The sequence below is a fragment of the Lithobates pipiens genome, unplaced genomic scaffold (assembly GCF_037356315.1).
Source record: "Lithobates pipiens isolate NorthernLeopardFrog02 unplaced genomic scaffold, aLitPip1_a1.2 Scaffold_13, whole genome shotgun sequence".
In the NCBI taxonomy this organism is placed as follows: Eukaryota; Metazoa; Chordata; class Amphibia; order Anura; family Ranidae; genus Lithobates; species Lithobates pipiens.
Window position 1 is genome coordinate 279,529,364 of NW_027507718.1, and position 24,346 is coordinate 279,553,709.

Genomic DNA, 24,346 nt, shown 5'->3' on the forward strand with positions numbered 1-24,346 from the left:
GCTGCCTTTCTGTTTGCCATATTAGATTTTTATTATCAAATAGAATAATTTCCTATATAAACAGATGCAGTGTGCGTTCGTTTGATTAAGCAGCCTATAGTAAATAATCAGGCACCAATATACAGTGAGGCGAAATAAGTATTTGATCCCCTGCAGATTTTGTAGGTTTGCCCACTGACATAGAAATTATCAATCTATAATTTTAATGATAGGTTGATTTTACCAGTGAGAGACAATATAACAACAAAAATATCCATAAAAAGGCTTTTCAAAAACATAAATTGATTTGCATTTTAATGAGTGAAATAAGTATTTGATCCCCTATCAGTCAGCAAGATTTCTGGCTCCCAGGTGTCTTCTACACAGGTAACGAGCTGAGATTAGGACCACTCTTATAGGGGGTTCTTCTAATCTCAGCTTGTTACCTGTATAAAAGAAACTTGTCCACAGAAGCAATCAATCAGATTCCAATCTCTCCACCATAGCCAAAGAGCTGTCCAAGGATGTCCGGGACAAGATTGTAGACCTACACAAGGCTAGAATGGGCTGCAAGACCATCACCAAGCAGCTTTGTGAGAGGGTGACAACAGTTGGTGTGATTATTCGCAAATGGAAAAAACTCAAAATATCTGTCAATCTCCCTCGGTCTGGGACTCCATGCAAAATCTTACCTTGTGGCTTTTCAATGATTATGGGGACGATGAGGAATTCGGCCCAAAACTACACGGGAGAACCTTGTCAATGATCTCAAGGCAGCTGGGACCATAGTCACCAAGAAAACAATTGGTAACGCACTACGCTGTGAAGGACTGAAATCCTGCAGCACCCACTAGAAGATCCCCCCCCCCCCGCTCAAGAAAGCACATGTACAGGCCCATCTGAATGATTCAGAGAAGGATTGGGAGAAAATGTTGTGGTCAGTCGAGACCAAAATCTAGTTCTTTGGCATCAACTCAACTCGCCGTGTTTAGAGGAGGCGGAATGTTGCCTGTAACCCCAAGAACACCACCCCCCGCCGTCAAACATGGAGGTGGAAACATTATGTTCTGGGAGTGTTTTTCTGCTAAGGGGATAGGACAACTTCACTGCATCAAAGAGACAATGGACGGGGCCACGTACTATAAAATCTTGCATGAGAACCACCTTCCCTCAACCAGGGCATTAAAAATGGGCCGTGGATGGGTATTCCAGCATGACAATGACCCAAAACACACGGCCAAGGCAACAAAGGAGTGGCTCAAGAAGAAGCACATTAAGGTCCTGGAATGGTCTAGCCAGTCTCCAGATGTTAATCCCATAGAAAATATGTTGAGGGAGCCAAAGGTTCGAGTTACCAAACGTCAGCCCCAAAACTTTTAATGACTTGGAGAGGATCTGCAAAGAGCAGTGGGACAAAATCCCTCCTGAGATGTGTATAAACCTGGTGGTCAACTACAGGAAACGTCTGACTTCTGTGATTGCCAACAAGGGGTTTGCCACCAAGTACTAAGTCATGTTTTGTGAAGGGGTCAAATGCTTATTTCGCTCATTAAAATACAAATCAATTTAAAACTTTTTTTGAAATGCATTTTTCTGAATATTTTTGTTGTTCTGTCACTCATTGTTAAAATAAACCTACCATTAAAGTTATAGAGTGATCATTTCTTTGTCAGTGGGCAAACATACAAAATCAGCAAGGGATCAAATACCTTTTTCCCTCACTGTACTATAGTTGTATCTTTAAATATGGTTGGTTGCTTTGGGGTACTTCACCTTCCACTGCATGACTGCAGTCATCAGTGCCCTTTATATAGTTTTTTGGGTTTTTTCTTTTTTGCAAAACAAAAAAAATAAATAAAATCACGCAATACTTTACAGCTGCACAATTAATCATCAAGAATTGTTATTGCGATCTTGATTAACCACTTGCTTACTGGGCACTTAAACCCCCCTCAGTCCCAGACCAATTTTCAGCTTTCAGCGCTGATGCACTTTGAATGACAATTGCGCGGGCATACAACACTGTACCCAAATGAAATTTTTATCATTTTTTTCCCACAAATAGAGCTTTCTTTTGGTGGTATTTAGTTACAGCTCGGAGTTTTATTTTTTGCTAAACAAACAAAAAAAGATGCAAAAAAATAAAAATAAATAAATCATGTTTTAATAGTTTGTTATAAAATTTTGCAAACGGGTCATTTTTCTCCTTCATTGAAGTGCGCTGATTAGGCGGCACTGATGGCTGCATTGGTGGGCACTGATGGGCTGCATTGGTGGGCACTGATGGGCTGCATTGGTGGGCACTGATGGGCTGCACTGGTGGGCACTGATAGGCATAGTTAAGGCGGCACTAATATGCACAGATAAGGCGGCACCGATGGGCACAGATAAGGCGGCACTGATGGGCAAAGATGGGCACAGATAAGATGGCATGGATGGGTGGCACGGATAAGTGGCACGGATGGGTGGCACGGATGGGCACTGATAGGTACCACTGATAGATGGGACTGATGGGCACTGATAGGTGGCACTGATAGGTGGCTCTGATAGGTGGCACTGCTGGGCACTGATGGGCGGCACTGCTGGGCACTGATGGGCGGCACTGCTGGGCACTGATGGGCGGCACTGGGTCGCAGCACCTTTGAGGCAGATTGTGGGCACTGTGGGTGGCACTGTGGGTGGCACTGCTGGATGGCACTGTGGGTGGCATTGTGGGTGGCACTGTAGGTGGCACTGTGGGCACTATGGGCACTGATGGGGGGCACTGATGGGGGGCACTTACTTTTATTCAGGATGGCACGGCGGTGGGCAGGTGGGCACTGGCAGGGGGCAGGTGGTCAGCTGTATTGCTGGCCGTGATCGGGACTGATGTCCTGATCACGGCCGCCGGTGATCGGCTTTTTTTTTTTCTCCTCGCGCTGTCAGCGCGAGGAGGAATAATAGCCGATTACCGGCTCCGTTCTATCACATGATCAGCTGTCATTGGCTGACAGCTGATCACGTGATAAGGGGTCGGGATCGACCCCTTGCACGGATCGGTGATCAGGCGAGTCTCACGGACTCGCCGATCACAGAGCGCGCGCGCCCCTCAGGGGGCGCGCAGGCCGCTCGTATCCGGGACGACGTCAATAGACGTCGTCCCGGAAATGTAGGTCCGCGCTGATGCCGTCATTTGGCAATAGCGCGGATCTGTAGTGGTTAAAGTGTTTCACAATTCTTTCTATGCAAAGAATTCTCTCTGCTCTTCTGAAGCCACAGCCATCAAAGAAAAGGAAGAGAAAAACTGGGCAGTCTGCCAAGAATCAAAACATTCTTTATCAGTTGAACTTAAGTATAAATATTGTAACAACTTGTCAATGGAATAGACTGTGTGTAAGTGAAAAAAGTTTAAACACTAAACCTTTTTCTGACATGTGATGGTTTCAAGTTAAAATCATTTTGTTTTGCTAGAAAATTACTTAGAACCCCCAAACATTATATATATATATATATATATATATATATATTTTAGTAGACACCTAGAGAATAAAATGGTGGTTGTTGCAATATTCTGTCACACTGTATTTGGGCAGCGGTCTTTCAAATGCAATTTTTTGGGGAAAAAATTACTTTAATGAATTAAAAAAAAAAAAAACAGTAAAATTAGCCCTTTTGTTTTTTTTTTTGTTTTTTTTTTATAATGTGAAAGATTTTACATTGGGCGAATCGTGAGAGAATTGTGATCTTTTTATTTTAAGCAAAAAATTGTGATAATCATTTTGGCCAGACTCGTGCAGCTCTACCATACCTGCTTATTCAGTAAAGCAGTGCAAAAAAAAGGTTAAAACAGTATTTAACGTAAAACAAAAACGCAGCAATTGTCTTTTAGCCCACTAAGGGCTATATTTATAAAGCAGTAAATGCGACACTTACCCAACATTCACTGTAGATGTATGGTATCTTCTGGTACATGTGCTGTAAATCAGTGGTTCTCAACCCTGCCCTCAAGTACCCCCAACAGCCCATGTTTTCAGGTTTTCCTTTATCTTGCACAGGTGCTATAAATCGGAGTCAATGGCTTGGTATTTTGGACAGCTATTTTATCGAAGAGGAATTCGCAAAACATGGCCTGTTGGTACCAGACTTTTTTTGTCTGTTACTGCTTTGCTCATTCAATTTCTTAAAGGTCAGGAATAATTACAAATGTTAGAACTAAAGTGGTTAAAAGCAAAAGTGATAGTCGCATTCGTTTTCTGCTTTTAGGCTTTTCTTTCTTTCTTTTATTTTTACCTGGTTATCTGACCAGTAAGTCTGTTTTTCAACCGAACAATCTGTCCTGCAGATGCAGAAATTTAGCTTGGTTAACATCTATGTGGGTGTGGGATTCGCAGTTATACCCGCAACCACCCGCAGTGAAAATGTGCTGCTGTGAGCAAAATGCATGGGGCTGCCATTCATTCTGAATTGTGAAAAAAGCAAACTAATGCAGCCACCACATCTAATGAATGGTAAACTGCAATATTTTACAGTTTAGGTTTGATAATGCTTTAAAATAAGGCTATGGCCAAATAGTGAGATAGGAAGACTCATCCATGCTTCCAGCTCTGATACAATTTTAGAAATAAGTGGTGGGTGAAGAAATAAAGCGATGAAGGCTCTCTTCCTATTTTTATCTCAAAGTATGTGATATACTGAGTAGCTATTTTAAATATAGAGGCCCATGTTTTTGATTTCAATATATTCATTGTATCTGAGGGACAGGGAGGGTAGAAGAGGGGGAGGGGTGTGTCTATATAATAAGAATGATTTACGGGTGGTAGAGAGGAGTGACCTTGAAAACGTGGCAAGGGGGAGATGAAAAGCGAAGAAGCAAATGGGAAATTAAAGGTGGGGGTATGTTACAGGCCCCCTAACCTGAAGGAGGAGCAGTTGGACCTTCTAACACAGTTGCCATAATGGGGGACTTAAATTATCCAGATATTGACTGGGCAGAGGGGACAGCGCACTCATTAAAGACCCATCATTTCTTAAATGTCTTACAGGACAACTTCATGTCCCAATCGGTGGATTCCCCCAACTAGAAAGAATGCATTAGTAGATCTATTAATTACGAAAAATCCAAATCTGATCAGTGATGTCGAAATACGGGACAAGTTGGGATCTAACAAACACAGGATGATAACATTTAGCGTAAACCATACAAAAAGGAGGCACGAGGGTAGTACAAAAAACACTAAATTTCAAACGAGCAAACTTTTCTGAACTGCGCTCAATACTACAAGACATCAATTGGAACCAAATCCTAGAAACATTGAACATGGAAAAGCTTTAGTAACATATTAAACAAGGTATCACACACTGCATTCCAATAGGCAATACATATAGAAGCGTGAAGGTTAAACCTGGGTGTCTAAACACTAACGTAAAAAGTCTTATTAACCGCTTTCCGACCGCCTCACACAGATATACTGCGGCAGAAAGGCACGTGCAGGCAGATTAACGTACCTGTACATTGCCCTTTGAGAGGCGGCTTGCTGGCGCGCATCCACCGAGAGCTCCACGTCCGCGGGGATACCCACGATCATCCCACATTGAGGAAGAATAATGTAAACAAGCATCTCCCCGTTCTGCCTAGTGACACTGTTACTGATCAACTCTCTCTGTAATCGGGAGTGCTGACCAGTGACGTGTCACATACAACCCCACAGTTAGAATCACTCCCTAGGACACACTTAACCCCCACAGTGCATTGATTGCATTGATTTAGCATTGATCGGTGTATTAATGCCAATGGTCCCAAAAATGTGTCAAAATTGCCCAATGTGTCCGTCATAATGTCGCTATCACGTTAAAAATCACTGATTGCTGCCATTACTCGTAAAAAAAAAATCAATAAAAATGCCATAAAACCTAATTTTTTACCAAAAATATTTAGAAGAATACATATTGGCCTAAACTGAGGAAAAATATGTTTTTTTAAAATATTTTTTGGGGATATTTATTATAGCAAAAAAAAGCTTTTTTTCAAAATTGGCGCTATTTGTTTGTTTATAGTGCAAAAAATAAAAACCTCAGAGCTGATCAAATGCCACCAAAAGAAAGCTCTATCTGTGGGAAAAAAAAGGACGTCAATTTTGTTTGGGAGCCACGTCAGACACGACCGCGCAATTGTCAGTGCTGAATCGTAAAAAGTGCTCTGGTAAGGAAGTGGTTAAAGAGAAAAACGGTCTTTAAAAATTATTAAAGGGGATGGGTCATCGTCTGCATTTTAACACCACAAGGAATGCAATAAAAAGTGTAAGAACACAATCAAGGCTGCTAAAAAAAGACTACGAGAGACACATAGCAGAGGAGAGTAAAAAAAAAATCCTAAATTTTCTTTTAGATATTTTAACAGTAAAAAAGCGAGGTCAGAGCACATTGGCCACATAAAAGACAATGAAGGGAGGATGGTTACAGATTACACAGAGAAGGCAACTGTACTAATTGCTTCCTTCTCCTCGGTTTTTACACAGAAAAAGAAGGGGTATTCTTGACCACAACTGTATTGTTAGTAACACGTTGCAGGATGTACCCTTGTGGCTTACAGAAGCTGTTGTCCTGAAAATACTAGAAAAGCTTAACACAAATCGCCAGGGCCTGATGGCTTACCCCTGAGAGTCCTCAAAGAACTTAGTCAGGTTATAGCCAGACCACTGTTCCTAATCTTTATGGGCAACATGTTGACAGGAGTGGTACCAGCTGATTGGAGAAAAGTGCATGTGGTACCAATATTCAAAAAAGGGTAGAGACATATACCAGGAAACTACAGGCCAGTCAGCCTATTATCAATAGTATGTCAACTGTTAGAGGGGATGATGAGGGACTATATCCAAGAATTTGCTGATAAAAACAGAATCGTCAGTAAAAATCAGCATGGCTTTATGAAGGGTTGTTCCTGCCAGACCAATCTGTTAACATTCTATGAGGAAGTGAGCTGCCATCTAGATAAGGGAAGACCGGTAGATGTGGCATATCTGAATTTTGCAAAAGCATTCAATACAGTTTCACACGCTTAATCTACAAACTGAGGTCTGTAGGCATACACCATAGAGTTTTTTTCATGGATAAAAAACTGGTTACAGGGGGGTGTCCAAAGGCTGGTGATAAATCACGTGTACTCAGACTGGTCTGGTGTGGTTAGTGGGGTACCCCAAGTCTCTGTCCTGGGGCCAATTCTGTTTAATTTATTCAAATATATATATATAGAGGTCAGTTTAGATAGCTCAATCTCAGTTTTTGCGGACAACACAAAAATAAGCAGGTCAATAACTTCACACCAGGATATAGAAATTTTACAAAAAGACCTGAATAAAATATTGGGATGGGCAACTACATGGCAAATGAGGTTTATTGTTGAAAAATGTAAAGTAATGCACTTGGGGGCTAAGAATATAAATGCAAACTTTCCACTATGGGCGAACCTCTGGGAGAATCAAGGATGGAGAGAGATCTGGGGGTCCTGGTAGAAGACAGACTGAGCAATAACAGGCAATGTCAAGCTGCAGCAAGTAAAGCCAGCAGACTATAAGCTTGTATAAAAAAGGGAATTTACTTGAGATAAAATGATTATCCTGCCACTTTATAAATCTCTGGTCCGGCCACATCTGGAGTATTCCATCCAGTTCTGATCACCAGTCCTCAGGAGGGATGTGGTGGAGCTGGAGAAAGTACAGAGAAGGGCAACTAAATTTGTAGATGGATTAGAGGACCTCAGTTAGGGGGAATGACTGCAAGCACTGATTTCTTCTCCCTGGAGAAGAGACGCTTGAGAGGAGATATGATAGCAGTATACAAATACCTCAATGGTGATCCACGTGTTTGAAGGAAACATTTCAGTCTCGGGGAGTGTAAGAAGACATGGGGGCCACACAATGAGAAGTGGTTTAACCTTAAGCTGTGTAGGGGATTTTCCACAATTGGTGGTGTCATTGGGGCGTATTGATATTTTTAAAAGACTCTTGAATGTGTATCTTAGTTAAGGAATTATATAGGGATATGGGAAATAATTATCAACAATGACACACATACACGTACACAGGCTGAACTGGATGGACTTTTGTCTTTATTCAACCTTGCCTACTATGAAACAACGTATTTAATGGCAGAATTTCACTTTTACAAAAATGTATTTTGAACTCTTTGCAGCCCCTGAAGGTAGTCAAAAATATCATGTAGAATACCATAAGTACATCAGAGCTGCATGAAAAAGCTTTTGAGATGGTTAGTTGACCCAGGTCTTCTGCATTTGGTAAATCCACATTACTCTTTAATCCAATAGAAGCCATGACAGCCTTGGGCTTTTTTTTTCCATCCTGCAATGGCTGTGCTGGTCACCAGTGAGTCCTTCAATAGTCTGCTGTGTGACACTGCTGGAGTTTAATAAATAATCGCCCAATATTCTGTTATTCTGAGCAGCAGAAACAAACACTGGCAGAGCAGATTGATTTTTTTTCTTTTTGTATACAACAGTGGTGCGGCTTAATTTTAAGAATGTATGAAAGACATGGTTTTATATTCCCAGAAACGGAATCCAATTTTAGATAATCCATAGGACAAAGCAGCTGCACCATGTGCGTCAGGCTTTGTATTGATAAGAATGTCTAGAATACGTTATTTCAGGGATGCATAATAGGCAGTGAGACTAAATTGTGCACCTACATTTTAAAGGGCAAATGCACTATATTTTTTGCTCTCCGGGAACTTTATGCTGAATTTAAAGTAGGGCTCCAAGTAGTTACTATACTTTACATGCTGAAAATATGCTAACCTTATTTTTTAGCTGTACTATATAAAATTTCTATATTCATTTCTCCTGAACGCCTGAAAATTACAGTTAAAACAAACCTGTGTAACCTTTGCAGCCCCTGCTTATGATGAACTGGAGCTGACAGACCTCCTCTTAAGCATAACTATACCTTCTTTAAATGCAGATGACAGAGCCTGGCTTGATCGGGTCATCACTCTTCCCGAGATCGAGGCGGTCATCCATTCCTTTCCTCCACATAAATCCCGGGACCAGATATGTTCCCGGCGGAATGGTATCGGCAATATGCTTACACGCTGGCCTCAATTGCAAACTCTCTACTCCTATTGTTTTGAGAATGCTGTCCTGCCCCCTTCTATGCTGGAGGTGTATGTAGTCCTTCTTCCTAAGCCTGATAAGGACCCCACTCACTGCACCTCCTATAGACCCATAGTGCTTCTCAACGCTGATCCTAAAATCGTTATGAAGGGCTTGGCCACTCGGTTGTGCATGATTATTCCCGCTCCTGGTTGACATTGAAAAAACTGGCTTTATGCCAGGGAAGTCTACTGACACCAATCTCTGTTGCTTGTTAACACACTTCCAAGTTTTCCATAAGGCGGTCGGGACTAGGGCGGTTGCGTCTCTGCATGTGGCCAAGGCCTTTGTCTTAGTGTACTGGGGCTACATGCGTGTGGTCTTTGAGCGAATGGGCTTTGGACTGTAAGGCCTCTTTCACACGGCCGATCCGTTCAGGTCCGCCTGTCAGTTTTTCAGGTGGACCTAAACGGATGCTCCATAGAGGTCTGAGGTGGTGACATGTCCGCTGACATCCGACCCGCTCCGATCCAAAAAAGAGGAAAAACCTATTTTTCCATCCGTCATTGGATCGGGTGACGACGGACTCTGCGATCTGTTGTCATCCGATCTCCCATAGGGGAGAGCGGTGCTCTGACAGGTCCATCCCTGCACAGTGTGCGGAGACGGACCTGTCATCTTCCTGCTCAGCGGAGATCGCTCCGGCGATCCCCACTGAGCAAGCGGATATCCACTGGGCGGATCAGCACTGATCCGCGCCGTGTGAAAAAGTATTGTAAATGGGTCTCCTTATAATACAGAAAACTTAGGATGGCTGTAAAAATAGGGTCCTCTATACCCCCCTTCTTTGACATTTTGTGTTATTCCTAATTATAGAACCATTGGCCGTGGTGTTGCGTTCCTTCTCTGAGGCGGGTGCATTGGAGGTGGGCTCCATCAGAGAATGCCTGGCTTTATACGCGGATGATTTACTACCATTTTTAAAGGATCCAGGCCGGTATCTACGAGCGGTGTTCCATATCCTGAATACATTTGCGGTTTTCTTGGGTCTGCAGGTAAATAGGGACAAATCGACTATTCTGCCACTGGACTCTGTTACCACTGCTGCGGGGGATGGCTCATTGCAGCTTCAGTGAGTTACCCAAGTTACGTATCTAGGGTTTTGAGTTTCTGTCTTCTGTCTGCCTCCCCTCTGTGGATAAAACCGTGGCTTCCCCAATTTCTTACCGTACCGGACTCCATCATATGGGCTGCAAAAGGGATTAAGACTTTAGGGGATGTCACCAGAAGGGGCAAATTGTTTGCTGCTCTGAAACAACAGTTTGACCTGCCCAACCCTTATCTTTTTAGATACCTCCAGTTGCACCATGCCTTTGTATCCCAGTTCAGCTCCACTTATGTGGTGATCCACCCCTCAATTTTGGAGACTGTACTACTTGACAAATCGTTAAAAAAAAAAAAAAAAAAAGCTATCTTAATTATTTAAAGAAATGTTCCCTATCCCCCCCCCCCCCTTTTGTTAACTAAATGTAGGAAAAAATGGGTGGAGGATGTCCTTGACCTCAATGCAGTGGACTGGGACAGCATGTGGAGTTTCCCCTTTGCTCACTTAGTGTCAGCTAGGGACAGGTTAATACAATTCAAATTTCTACACAGGATATATTATACCCCAGCGAAAACTGTCAAGTATCTAGCCGCAGGTTTTGGCAAAGCTTTGGAGGAGTTTACACTCCCTGGCCACCTTCGGACATATCTTCTGGTTTTGTCCAGTGGTTCAGGACTTCTGGAAAGGGGTTTTGCATTGCATAACAGAGGTCACAGTTTAAGAGATATTCAGAGCGCATGCAGCTGATGACATCATCAGCACACGCTCCCTGAAGATCCAGCTTACAGTGCCGGGCCTTCAGAGTCTGCTTGAAACGGCGGCTCACGCACGCATGCACAGGAGTGACATCTTCACTCCCCTGGCCACTCATGTAGCTGGAAATCCAGAAGACAGGGTGAAAATGTCAGCCGTCTGAGTGCCGACATTACGCCGCTGGAGGGCTTCGTTCTAAGGTAATTGTAGGATTTTTTTATTTATTTTTTTTACTACCGCAGGTTTACAATCGCTTTAAGCATACATCCATGTGAAGCACTGTCTTTTCCTGTACAGGATGCAAAAGTGCAAATACGTGTCCCTGAACGCGCGCTCTGTGCATTCTGGGACACAGACCAGTGGCAGTGTCAGTACAGCCTCTGACTCCCAATATACATGAATGGGACAACGTGCACGTGAGTGCACAGAACACCTGTGTGAATAGGGCCTAAAAACAAAACCGAAAGCACATAGCCAAAGGTATTTTGCTTAGTGATATTGCCATTTTAAAAAGCCTGGCTTGTATGGAAAAAGCATCTTTCATTAGTATATTTAAATGTTTTTTGCTGACCAAGTCTTGGCTAACAGCTCATACTATATATTAGCACATCTGTTGCAGTAGTTCATTAAATTATTCCTTGTGCCATATGGAGAGCCCAAAGTATAATGGCCCACGTGGTCCAAGCTATGAGAGCCAATGTGATGATGACCAAAATAGGTTTAATAATTTTCTGAGGGATGGTGTGAAAGTGGCAATTAAAGCTTTTTCAATGGGTTTTGCTGCAGCGCAGCTGCATGCCATTTTATTACTTTTGTATCCTGTGCCTCTGCTCCTCCTGGATATTAATAGCATGTTTACCTCAACAATGTGTAATCTGACTTGAAAAGAAAATGATTGGTTTTATATAGGAGTACTCTGAAACTATAAAACGGGTGTCCAACCTTTTGACCTTCCTGGGCCACATTGGAAGAAGAGGAATCGTCTTGGGCCACACATAAAGTACACTAATAAGAGCACCTGTCATTTCAGATCCATCAGGGCAGCACCTGTTAGCGGGCATCCACTCACCTGCTGCTGCCACATCCCTCACCTTGTATCACTGCCGCATCACCAGCCTTCCCATTAAAGTGAATGGGACTGTCGATAAGTCAACAGCGAGTCAGAGGAGGAGCCCTTGAGGGACAGAGATGACAGTTTCTCTTTAAAAATGATGATCTAAATCAAGCCTTTTTACTAGTGATTTAAATCCTGATTTAATTTGTGATTTTAATCAAATCCACCCTGCTGATATAATGTGCCTATGTGAGTGATAAAACTTCATTTTTTTTGTAATATTTTTTATTATAAAAGTAAAAGATGGCAACATAAAGTGAGTGCAATATTTGACACTGTTTTTGATAAACAAACACATCAATATCCAGTTCGATAGATGCAGCAGCATGAATTCTCAAGGTGCTCATCCAATATTTTGCTCCTAATTTTGACCTTCATGTGCAAAAATAGGTGCTGCTAAAAATTGATGACATAAATAAGGCTTGAATTTGACAATCGGGATATTTTTATTTGGAAAGATAAAACGTATAAAAGTCCAGTAAAGTATCCGCGCGCTCCATGACAGAGTGCAAGCAGTAGAAAAAGTAGCAGAGCACCATGACACGCAGCTCCGAAAGACCAGACACCACGTTGATACCCATACCCTCCAAATGAGGGATATGCAAAGGCACATGGAAACCTCGACAACAGAGGCAGACGCCACAATTTGAGGGTCAGAGGACTTCCTAAAGCGATCGAGGGGGACCAAATAACATCCTCGGTCACAGGCTTATTCAATGAACTGCTGAACAGACCACCACAGACTCCCATTGAGATGGAGAGGATCCACCAAGCCATGAGACCCAAGAGGAGAGATACTGATTCCCCCAAGGGACATTATCTGCTGCATAGTCAATTTTAATCTCAAAGACCTGAGGCCCTTGGTGGACACTCTCCACGCTAAGGGAATACCATATAAATGGAAATTCCCATTCTGCCTTTTGGCCACCTCACAGGGCCGCATAGCACTCCTGATGGTGCCAGAAGATCTTCCACACCTCTGTGACACCCTGAACATCCCGCTGGTAGAGGTACCTAATTGGTACGCGTGCTTTCGCCGCTCTGCTGTGAGAAGGGATCAGCCAACAGAAGAACCTACAGAGGCACTAGACACCAGATACCGGCGGAAACGTTCTCCTTCAGCTCCAGGTAACCGTAATGCTTCCTGTGGCATGTACCAAGATTTCAGCCCCTCCAACTCTCCCAGGTCGAGGAGAGCCAGACGGGACCGCTAACATCCCTCATAGGTACCCAGTGATTTGCCATTAATGCCATTAAGTTACGTTTGACTGTTATGTTCATTGACTTTGTTTGCATAAGGGCATTACTAGGACCTTCATTGGGTCTATGGTACCCCTATGCTACCCCTCACACTACAGCCTCTTTGTTATGCAATCCAGTCGTGACCCACAGAGATCACGCAACAAACGGCCTAAACTACACTCCCCATAATACCCTGCAGCCTGCTTCCCAATCTAAACAGGAAGACGTATGAGCTATCAACACGGAGTATTTCCAGCTTTGCTCCATCCAGGAAACTTTGCGGTACCCAGAATTTTTCTTTCTCATCGCTACATCTTCAGACAGTGTAGCGACCTTTTCCACACAGATTGTAACATCGGCACTACCGACTTGAAGAGACGCAAAACTCACTGATCAACAACCTCAAAGTCCCGGAGACCAACACTGACTGCCCTGCTGATGTATGGACTATACCACTTTATCTGCCGACAATTGTACCATCCACCACGGCACACTAGGGGCGTCCCACCACGCACCACGATCTACCCACAAAACGCCAGATAGCCCACACAACAAAGACTGCAGCTCAGCTAGTCACCACTTGCATTCCCTGATTCATCAACGACATCAGCGGCAATTCCCTTCATCGATTGACCAACAGGCTGCTGTACCTATGTCTACCGACTCCTCTAATGACTTATCTAGACCCCACTCTCCTTTCAAATCCGGTGAGAGCAAGACCTGTCTACACAAAGAGAACGCCTTACCTGCTAATATATCGTCAGAGTCTGGACTTGGGTACTTGGCACAAACTGTTGCTAACCTGACCCTTCCCCGAAGGTATAATGATGAGGTCTTGCTCATAGGTTTTGTTTTTATTTCCAGTTATTAGTTTAAGCTACACTATTTGCATGCATTTTGCTAAGGTGCATAATACGCTAGTTTTAATGTTTCGGATTAACATACTTGTTGCACTGATAACATTCTATAGCCCCCACCTTGGACTTTATACTGTTGGCCTCCCTGAGACCCAGTGGCAACTCCAGAGGCTACTCACACTCCCCAGCAGGAAGGGCTGAAACGAGGACAGTACATGTTCACATATGTGTTCATGTACACTTGAACCTAACCACCTCATTTGTCTCCCATGTCCCACTTTCTTTACTCTACACCATACTTGAACAATATCCCATCCCTCAAATCCCCTTATGGAAATATCCTCAACCTCCTTCATCTCCACACATGGTCAGGCGACAGCAGGATATCCGTGATTAGCTGAAACTCTCCCTTGCTAGGTACTAGCCAACCCTCACACAGCGGTGGAACGGGGTGCAGTCACACCGACTAAGGTGTGCACTCGGTTTCCGCTCTGTACAATACCGATTTCCCCCTGATATTGAGGCGGGTGGAAAGATTTCCCATTGCCTCATCGGTCCTCTCGTAGCGTTTACTACGCCCGACTTAAGTCTACACTCAATACAACAGATCTCATTGTCCCCTACCTGACTGCCCTTTACCCCCCACACCCACCCACTCATGCCGGAGGGCGTAGGCTCCACCAAAAAGCCACACTGTAAGGCTCAACCTCACATACAACTCAAGCTCTGCTCTAAAAACATACGTGGTCTCAACTCTCCTGAAAAACAATCACAATTACTTTCCTCCCTGCTGAAATCTAAAGCTCAAATTGCTCTTATTCAGTAAATCCATTTTAGAACAGATAGCATTCCTAAACTACATAAAAAGCACTTGGACGGTATACCATGCGTCCAATAAAGACACCAAATCCAAGAGGTTATCCATTCTAATACCTCAACAATGCCTGATTCACATAGCAGAAGTCCAAAGGGATCCACAAAGGAGGTATCTCTTTCTAAAAGGCACACTGCACAATAGGCCCATTACCATTGTGAATGTCTATGCACCAAATACGCAAGAAGCTGCTTTCTTTTGCAAAACACTCCAACATCTATTGATATTCCATATGGGCACTCTAATCATCAGTGGCGATTTCAATGTAGCCATGACACATCCAATGGATCATCATCACTAACATATAGAACCCTCCGCGCGATAACATTACAATTCAGTGACATGATGCTACATGACACCTGGCACACATTACATCCTAACGAAAAGGATTTCGCCTTTTTTTCCCCGCCACATAACAAATAATCGAGACTCGACCACTTTATATCCCAAAATTATCTCTCCTCTCTCACTAAAGACACTATTGTGCCGACGAGTCAATGATCGGACCACAACCCCCCCATTACCATGACCCTAACTCTCCACAATGGTCAGATCTCATATTTGGCACCTTGACAATTCTCTCCTCACAGATCCAGAGACTAATATTCAAAAACCTTTCACATTACTTTACAGAAAACATACAGGGAGACTCCTCTCCAGCAGCAATATAGGCTGCACACAAGTGTGTAATTAGGGGTGAATTCATCTCCTTGGCCGCCAAAAGGAACAAACTTGAGGAACTAACTAAACGTATTTACACTTTGGAACAAAAGCATCCCTGGCCGCTGACGCCCTGACTGAAATGACACAAACCAGGGAATAACTCTTAGGAGAGTTACATAAAACACTAAAACGTAAATACGCCCTAACCCAAAAGGTTTTCTATGAATTTGGCAACAAATCTGGGAGACTGTTAGCCAGAGCTCTTCTGGTCAAAAAAGCAGTGGACGCTATTCACACAATCAAAGACCCCGCAGGCAACACCTTACCGACATCAGAAGATCTTGCAGACCAATTTGTGAACAAGTGTACAGTCTCCCTACCCCAAATCTGACAACTGCTCCAAATGACCGGATGTCAGCTATCCAGGAATTCCTACAACAATATTCTCCTCCCCCCCCCCCCCCCTGCTACTGAAGAATCAATAGGGCTAGATCTCCCACTGTCTGTAGAAGAGACCCTGACTGCTTTAAAACAATTAAAGTCAGGAAAGAGCCCAGGTCTGGATGGCTTGACTGTCAGCTATTATAAGTCCTTCCCCAACACACACATCCCCCAGCTCATTAAGGCTTTCAACAACTTGGCATCCGCCAGTGTAGCCAACAAATATATCTTAGAGGCCCATGTCGCCCTTATTACAAAGACATCACGTTGGTATCTAACTATCATCCCATATCACTTCTTAAAGCGGGATTCCACCCTAAAGTGGAACTTCCGCTGATCGGAACCCTCCCCCCTCCGGTGTCACAATTGGCACCTTTCAGGGGGGAGGGGGGTGGAGATCCCTGTCAAAGACAGGTATTTACACCCACTTCCGGGCATAGACTCCCGTGGGAGTCTACGCCATTTCCTGTCCTGCCGCACTGTCTGCTGGGACACACACGGGTCTCAGAGACAGCGTGGACAATTCCTATTGCGCTGCGCGACTCGCGCATGTGCAGTAGGGAACCGGGAAGTGAAGCCGATGAGCTTCACTTCCTGATTCCCTCACCTAGAATGGTGGCGGCAGCAGCCGAGAGCCGAGCGATCGATCGATGCTGCCGGCATCGCTGGAACCCGGGACAGGTGAGTGTCCATTTATTAAAAGTCAGCAGCTGTAGTATTTATAGCTGCTGGCTTTTAATATTTTTTTTGTAGGTGGAATCCCTCTTTAACGTAGTAGTGAAACTCTATGCCAAAGCTCTGGCAAACCGCATCCTTCCCCTAATTCCTAGATTAATCTCTTTGGACCAAGTTGGTTTTGTCCCTGGCAGGGAAGCCAGTGATAACACCACTAAAGCACTAAACATTCACCATTGGCTCTCCACTACCTCTACTCTTCTTATCCCTAGATGCGGAGAAGGCGTTCGTCAAGGTAGTCTGGGACTATATGGAGGCTACAATACGCGCAGTGGGCATACCACAGCACCTAGTCCAGATGATCCTATCTCTCTATGCGTCCCCAACAGCCAAAATTAGGGTAAACAGCTGCCTGTCGAACTCCTTCTCCATTTCAAATTGCACTCAACAGGGATGTCCATGGAACCCCTACTCCGCAAGCTCAAAGACAATCCGGATATCAAATGTCTTCAGATCAATCATAAACAATATAAGGTAGCGACTTACGCAGACGATATCCTACTTTTCTAACAGACCCGGTAAACACCATCCCCAACCTCCTCAAAGACGTCTCACTTTTCAAAATCCTCTCTAATCTGCACATAAATTTCTCAAAATCAAAAGCCCTAAACATCACCCTCCCGAATACACTGGTTCCACAATGTAAGAACAATTTCCCGTTTTGCTGGAAACCCCACGCCTTCACATACCTTGGTATCAAAATCCCTACCAACCTGACTGACATCTATACGCAGAACTTCCAACCTGTTCTGCAAGCCATCCAAGTAGACCTCCACAAATAGCACACAGGACCATTCTCGTGGTTTGGCAAAACAGCTATTTTGAAAATGAATGGGTTTTCCAGACTTCTATATCTTTTTCAAGCTATCCCTATTAAACTTCCACCATCTTTCTTCTCGTCATACAAACGTATGTGTAGAAATCTCATATGGACATCCAAAACACCCAGACTGAGTTGGGAAAGATTGATGCTCCCCAAATTACAAGGGGTTTTAAGCCTGCCGGACATCCAAAAATACCACTGGGCAGAATAGTCAATTAGCATGTACATGGACTTAGTAAGGATTGGATTTAACTTGAAAATGCATTTACCCAGATCCCACTAGCACACTTTCTTTGGATCAATCATACTCATGACCCCATTGTGCAGACCCCACGCGAATAGCTTCCCCCCCCCCCCCAATGCAGAGAAACACAGAGTACCTCTTATCCACGTCTGTCTTGACCACGGTACCCACACAGAGAAACAGACAAATTTGTTTAAGATAGGTCAAGTCTAATGCATAGGTCAGGGAAGCTGATAAGATGTAGACCTACAGCATTCCTATTGTTATTTGCATTGTTCAGTATATGTTCCATTGATTTCGTTGGACAACTGTGTATTGTACTCTATTTTTGGGATTACTGTAAACATGTAAAACTGTAATAAAATTTCTTTTAAAAAAAAAAGTCCAGTAAAGAGAGCATGTTACATTTTTCTTCGGCAGCATGTGTTTACTAAGTGTAAACACATTTTTTCACAAAAAAAAAATCAACATTTTTTTAAGTGAATTTACGATTTTGTGTTGGGACGCATTCATAGCCATCATGGGTCGCAGGTTGGACACCCCTGGTATAAAATATATGAAATTAAATTGGACTTATTTTCTTTGTTTTGGGTCAGAGAACACCAAAGAGAGCAACCTCAACAGAGTAGACGTGATTATTAAATTGCTATTCTGTCCAAAAAATAAATAATGTTCTTTTTTTTTTTTCCAGAATCCACTATTAAAGGATGAAGGACATAAGCAGAGAAGACGATATGGAAGAACAACTGTTCCTTGATTTGAGCGTTCATCATGAAGGCACTATTTTACCACTTCATACATCAATAACTCTCTTTCTAATGTCTTACTGTAATTTTAAGGCATTGAAAACTAAAGTGGTAGTATCGGAAAGTGAAAAACAAGTGACTTTGAGCACATTATCTTTACCCATGGATATTGCTGTTGTTTCCAAACAAGACCTTCCACTTATTGTTCGTAGTTGTCATCTGCCTGCCATTGTTGATGCATCTGGTATGTTCTGTAGAGCTGGACTGGCTGTGGTACTTAGGCATATCATACACAAAACATACCTTGCAGATCCCACCAGAAAAGATGTCAGTGAACTGCTTGGCTTTAAAAAGACATGCCTAAAAGCCTGTGCTGAAGTAAGTTTAAACATTTTTGGTAAATGTATTGCATGCAGTGTTTTATAATCTGTAGTGGGGATGCATATTCATAAATAAAATATGTAGCACACTATTTTGTGTGGCCATTATGAAAAATAACATCATGTTTTCTTTCCAGTTTTTATCCTTAACCACTTACAGACCGGACCATTTTGCTGGTCAAAGACCAGACCACTTTTTGCGATTCGGCATTGCGTCACTTTAACTGACAATTGCGCGGTCGTGCCATGTGGCCCCCAAACAAAATTGACGTCCTTTTTTCCCCACAGATAGAGCTTTCTTTTGGTGGTATTTGATTACCCCTGCGGTTTTTATTTTTTGCGCTATAAACAAAAATAGTGACAATTTTGAAAAAAACGCATTATTTTTTACTTTTTGTTATAATAAATATCCCCCAAAAATATATAAAAAAAACATTTTTTTCCCTCAGTTTAGGCCGATACGTACTCTTCTACATATTTTTGGTCAAAAAAATCGCAATAAGCGATTATTGATTGGTTTGCGCAAAAGTTATAGCCTTTACAAAATAGGGATAGTTTTATGGCATTTTTATTAATAATTTTTTATTATTATTTTTTTACTAGTAATGGCGGCGATCAGCGATTTTTATTGTGACTGCCACATTGTGGCGGACACATCGGACATTTTTGACACATTTTTGGGACAATTGTCATTTATACAGTAATCACTGCTATATAAATGCAGTGATTCCTGTGTAAATGACACTGGCAGTGAAGGGGTTAACCAGTGGGTGGCAGTGTAGGGGTTAAGTGTTCCTAGGGGTGTGTTACTAACTGTGGAGGGGTTGGGCTTTCATTTAGTGAACACTGATCTCTGCTCCAATCACATGGAGCAGAGATCGGCATCACTAGTTGCTAGGCAGAATGGAGAAATACTGTTTACATGACATTTCCTCCATTCAGCCGTCCTGTGAGACGATCGCGGGTATGCCCGCGGTGATTGAGTCCGCGGGACCCGCGACCGGACTCACGGGGGTCCCAACCCCGATGGCAGGGCGGCATTGAAGATTGGACGTACCTGTACGCCAATATGCCTGCCCATGCCATTCTGCCGACGTACATCGGCGTTTGCTGGTCGGGAAGCGGTTAATAAGAAAAAATATCACTTGAGTCTGGTTGCAATAGGAAACCCCTTAGTTTTAAACTACAATAATCTTTAGAAATTAGTTCTAGGTGGTGTTTCTGACCCATCGTTTTTTTAATTTACTTAAAGTGTATCTGTGGCCAGAATGTGGACACAAGTTTCACTTATTCTGAACAAGCAGTAAATGGGCCTGAAAACAAATACTTACTGACCTCTGTAACTGCAGTTATTGTGGAGCAATGCATTCTGTACGTTCCCAGCAGAACTCAATTCCTCTCTCTGCAGCTCAGCTCCCTAGTCCAGCTCTGTGTCTACATTAGAGATTGGAAGGCTGCTGGGTGATTGCTGGAAGCAGAGAGCAGAAGTTGCTGATCTGCCTGCTTCAGCTGTGAAGTTTGAAGAGGAGTTACTCTGTAGAGTCTGCAGCTACAGAGGGCAGTGTAAATTGATTTCAAAGTTTATTTACTGCCTGACCATAATGACACTTTGATACAGCTAAAGTTTGTGTGGCTGTACTTCTTCTATGGATCACAGGAGTGCAGTTAGTTTTGCCTGTTTTCAGCAGAGAGCGGACTGAAATCCGCTCTCTGTTGATAGTATAATACTGAAATAGTATAATACAATTACTGTATTTAAGCATGTAAGCTATGTTTTGTGTTGAAAATAACTGTGAAATCTAAAACTCCAGTGCGTGTAACAAGATGTCCACTTGCCCCCTTCTCACTCTATCATTGGCTCCCGCTGCTGCCAATCAAATCCAATGTTGCGGGGCCGAATCTTGTTGTCTGTGCCATTAGACACAGAAGCAGGACTCGGGAGCATACCCGCACAGGTGTCCCGAAGGAGAGTGATTCTCCGATAGGGCACTTACGGAGAGGAGGAGCTACCAGCACCGCTGAGGGACCCCAAAAGAGGAAGATCGGGGCCACTCTGTGCGTAACCAACTGCACAGTGGAGGTAAGTATGACATGTTATTTGAAAAAAAATGAACCTTTAATAACCCTTTAGTTTAAATAATATACAAGATTAGAATGCCAAAGAAAGGTAGATTCTCTATATTTGATTTAAACACCCTTGTCAGAATTATTTATTTGATGAAATATGTGTCGATGATTTTTGGCTTGGGAAACCTTTACATATGTGGTGCCAGACAGATCTGCAGCAAGTGTATACACAGCCAAAAATACCTGCGGACGTGTTGTAACAGCGCTCACTTTTGCTGAAGTTAACAGTACCTTAATTAACCTCTAATTATGTCTAGTGAAGCCACACCAGAGTTTGTCTGGGATGTCAGGTATTAATCTCCAAACTTCCAATAACATCTGGAAAAATATTTAGTCTCACGTTCCAGTATTGAATTTCTGAAAATGTATCCTTTTCACTTGACAGCAGTTTGTTATTATAATGTGTCAGAAACCAAGCTTGACTTGGAATTATTTCATAATCCTTTGTACAAAAGTATGGCCCCCCCCTCGCTACTTTACTATAATAAGTACACCTAAAGGACGTCTTACCTGAAATCAGTGTGAGCATGCGGCCTAACAGATTGGCTGAATAGCATTTTTATTTTAAGACATTGTTCTCCTTTTTTATGAAGCCTTGTTAAAAGGTTACTGGTGTAAAAAAACTAGTTTTGTGTAACCATTTTTTATTGCAATTTAATAAAAATCCAAAGCCCCATGGGTTGCCATAAACAATCTGCTCTTCCACATTTCATATGCAGAATGTTGTCTATTGACACATAAATCACGCAAAAATCTGTTTTCACATGTATCTTTCATTAGGGATAGCCATTGTGAAAGCACACGTTTTAGCATTTTTTTTTTTGCTGCTTTTTTTGTTTGTCACCATAGAGACAATTGCTTCTGCTTTTATTGATCTTGGGTGACAACCAGTCAAACTTAAAGCAGACGACAAGTTAAGGCGCAAACATCACATAATAATATGCCCAAAGGGGAGGCTGTCTGTATAGAACGATGGTACATATGAAATATCTTGGTATCTCAATTATCAAGTCCCAGGGAAATGTCTTAGTTCTTTAAGAGTGGGAATTCCACACGCAGGGCTGCCACCACAGGGAGCTGAAACCTGAAACTCAACCTGAAGCTGAAACTTAAAGCAGAACTCCACAAATAAGGTCTTGTTTTATGCCTGTGTTTTGTTTTTTTCTATGGTTGGGATCTGCTTCTACTGTCATTCTGGTCTAGCCCAGAATTACATATTTTGCTCCCACAGACCCCTGGGAAACCCTTGTCACATATCCCAGGAGGCTGAAGGAGCTTATTTAGAGCCCATTCACCCCACTTCTGGTGAGGGAAACGCATGTTCCCTGCTCTGCACAGAAACAGGCTCCCATCTTTTAGATGTATGCTGGTGCTTTTAATTGTTTTTTTTTTTTTTTTTTTCATTTTTTTTTTTTTTTTGTTTTTTTTTTTGGCTACTTCAGCGAAATTATCTGCGAGGAACCAATCAACTTAACGTTCATTTTAATAATCCTCGTCTTCACTTCACATCATTGTAGCTTATCTTTTTGGTAAATCTTATCATTCAGATGCTTTATTCATTTAAATACATAAAAAAGAAAATACCATCAGGTTAACCAGTACTAACCCCTTAAGTTTAATCCTTACCATCCCTCCCCCTACTTCTTCACACTATTTTCCCCCACCCCCCAAGCCCTCTCACTTTCTGTCCTATTGTGCGTATAAGGAGAGGAGGGAGACCCCCCCCAGTTCCCACAGCGTTACGTCCAGTTTCAGACTCGTTTGGTCTTCCTCCTCTCCCCATCCCACTAAACTGTCCTCTAGCCCTACCCACCCCCCCTTCTGTTCCTGGTTACTTTCCCTCGGGGTGTAACTTTAAACCTCACTTCAACATTTCCTTTCCTGGTGTTATTCCTGTGTTATTTCCTCCACATATCGCCATGATTTTTTGAATTCTTCCCAAGGGACCCACTTCCTATCATTCTCCTCCTTTGTGGCTACGTCCTCAACATCTCCCTCCCCGCTTTCCATATGTTGTACTTCAGATACCCTACAAATCCATTCCTGGATTTTGGGCCCTTCTTTCTCTCGCCATTTTCTCGGGATAAGATTTTTTGCAATATCTAGTAAGAGTGGAACTAAAGATGCTTTATATTGGTTTATTGTCTCCTCTGTCCCATGGAATAGCACCGTCCATGGGTCCAGTCTAATTATCTTTCCCGTCACCACTTTTACTAATTCAATTATCCTCTTCCAATATTCTTTGATTATGGGACAGTCCCACCAGATATGGCCCATACTCCCGATAGACTTACATCCTCGCCAACACTCCGGCGATTGGTCATTTCTAAACCTAGCTAATTTGTCAGGGGTAGCATACCATCTTGCTATGCATTTATAATTTGTTTCTATCAGTTTATTCCCTCCCCCCGCATAGTGAGTTAATATTAGTGTTTTCTTTTTAATTAAAGTGTTACATTGTACCCCCAGTTCCTTTTCCCATTTTTTAATGAATGACGGCTCCTCCTGTTCGTCCCCCCCAGAGATTATTTTATAAATTAGACCGACACTTTTTTTTTTTTTTTTTTTTATTAATTTATCCTCCTGACAGTTGTTCTAGCGGTCTTAATTCTTCTTTACTCCGTAAGGGATGGGGCAACTTTGCGACAAATGTCCGTAACTGGAGGTACCGCCATTCGTTAATTCTCATTAACTCTGTGTCTTCTCTTAGTGCTTGAAAAGTGTTTAACTTATCTTCTACTAAAACATCTTTTAATTGTGCGTTATCTTTTAATATCCAATTTCCCCCTATTTCTCTTTGTCCTGGTGAAAAATAAGCGTTATCTTTCAAAAAAATTAAAGGTGAGTTGTAGCCCCATTTTTTCTGCTTGTGTATTTGATCCCATAGTTTAAAAACTTGTCGTGTAATCTTGTGTGTATTTAATCCCAATGTCCTATATTGTGGCGGATTCCAAATAATTCTCCCTAACTGTGTTTGAGATAACGTGTTTTCTATTCTTGCCCATCTTTTATCGTTTACTTCTTTCGCCCACTCTACCACCCGTGACAAAACTACTGCGTTGTAGTATCTTTTTATGTCTGGGGCTGCCACTCCCCCCTGTTCTTTCCCTCTACTTAGAACCGCATACGAGATTCTCGGTTTTTTATTGTGCCATATGAATTTCGAAATTATCTTCCTTAA

The 24,346-nt window shown here is 42.6% G+C and overlaps 1 protein-coding gene across 1 annotated transcript in view; it reads left to right on the forward strand.

Moving 5' to 3' along the window:
* The window catches only part of GSTCD (glutathione S-transferase C-terminal domain containing), a 257,832-nt gene that overhangs the window by 45,233 nt on the left and 188,253 nt on the right, over positions 1-24,346 (forward strand). The window contains exon 2 of the mRNA XM_077476668.1: positions 18,604-19,036. Coding sequence (XP_077332794.1) covers positions 18,620-19,036 — 417 coding nt within the window. The 5' untranslated portion in view covers positions 18,604-18,619. The remainder of the gene's footprint in view (positions 1-18,603; positions 19,037-24,346) is intronic.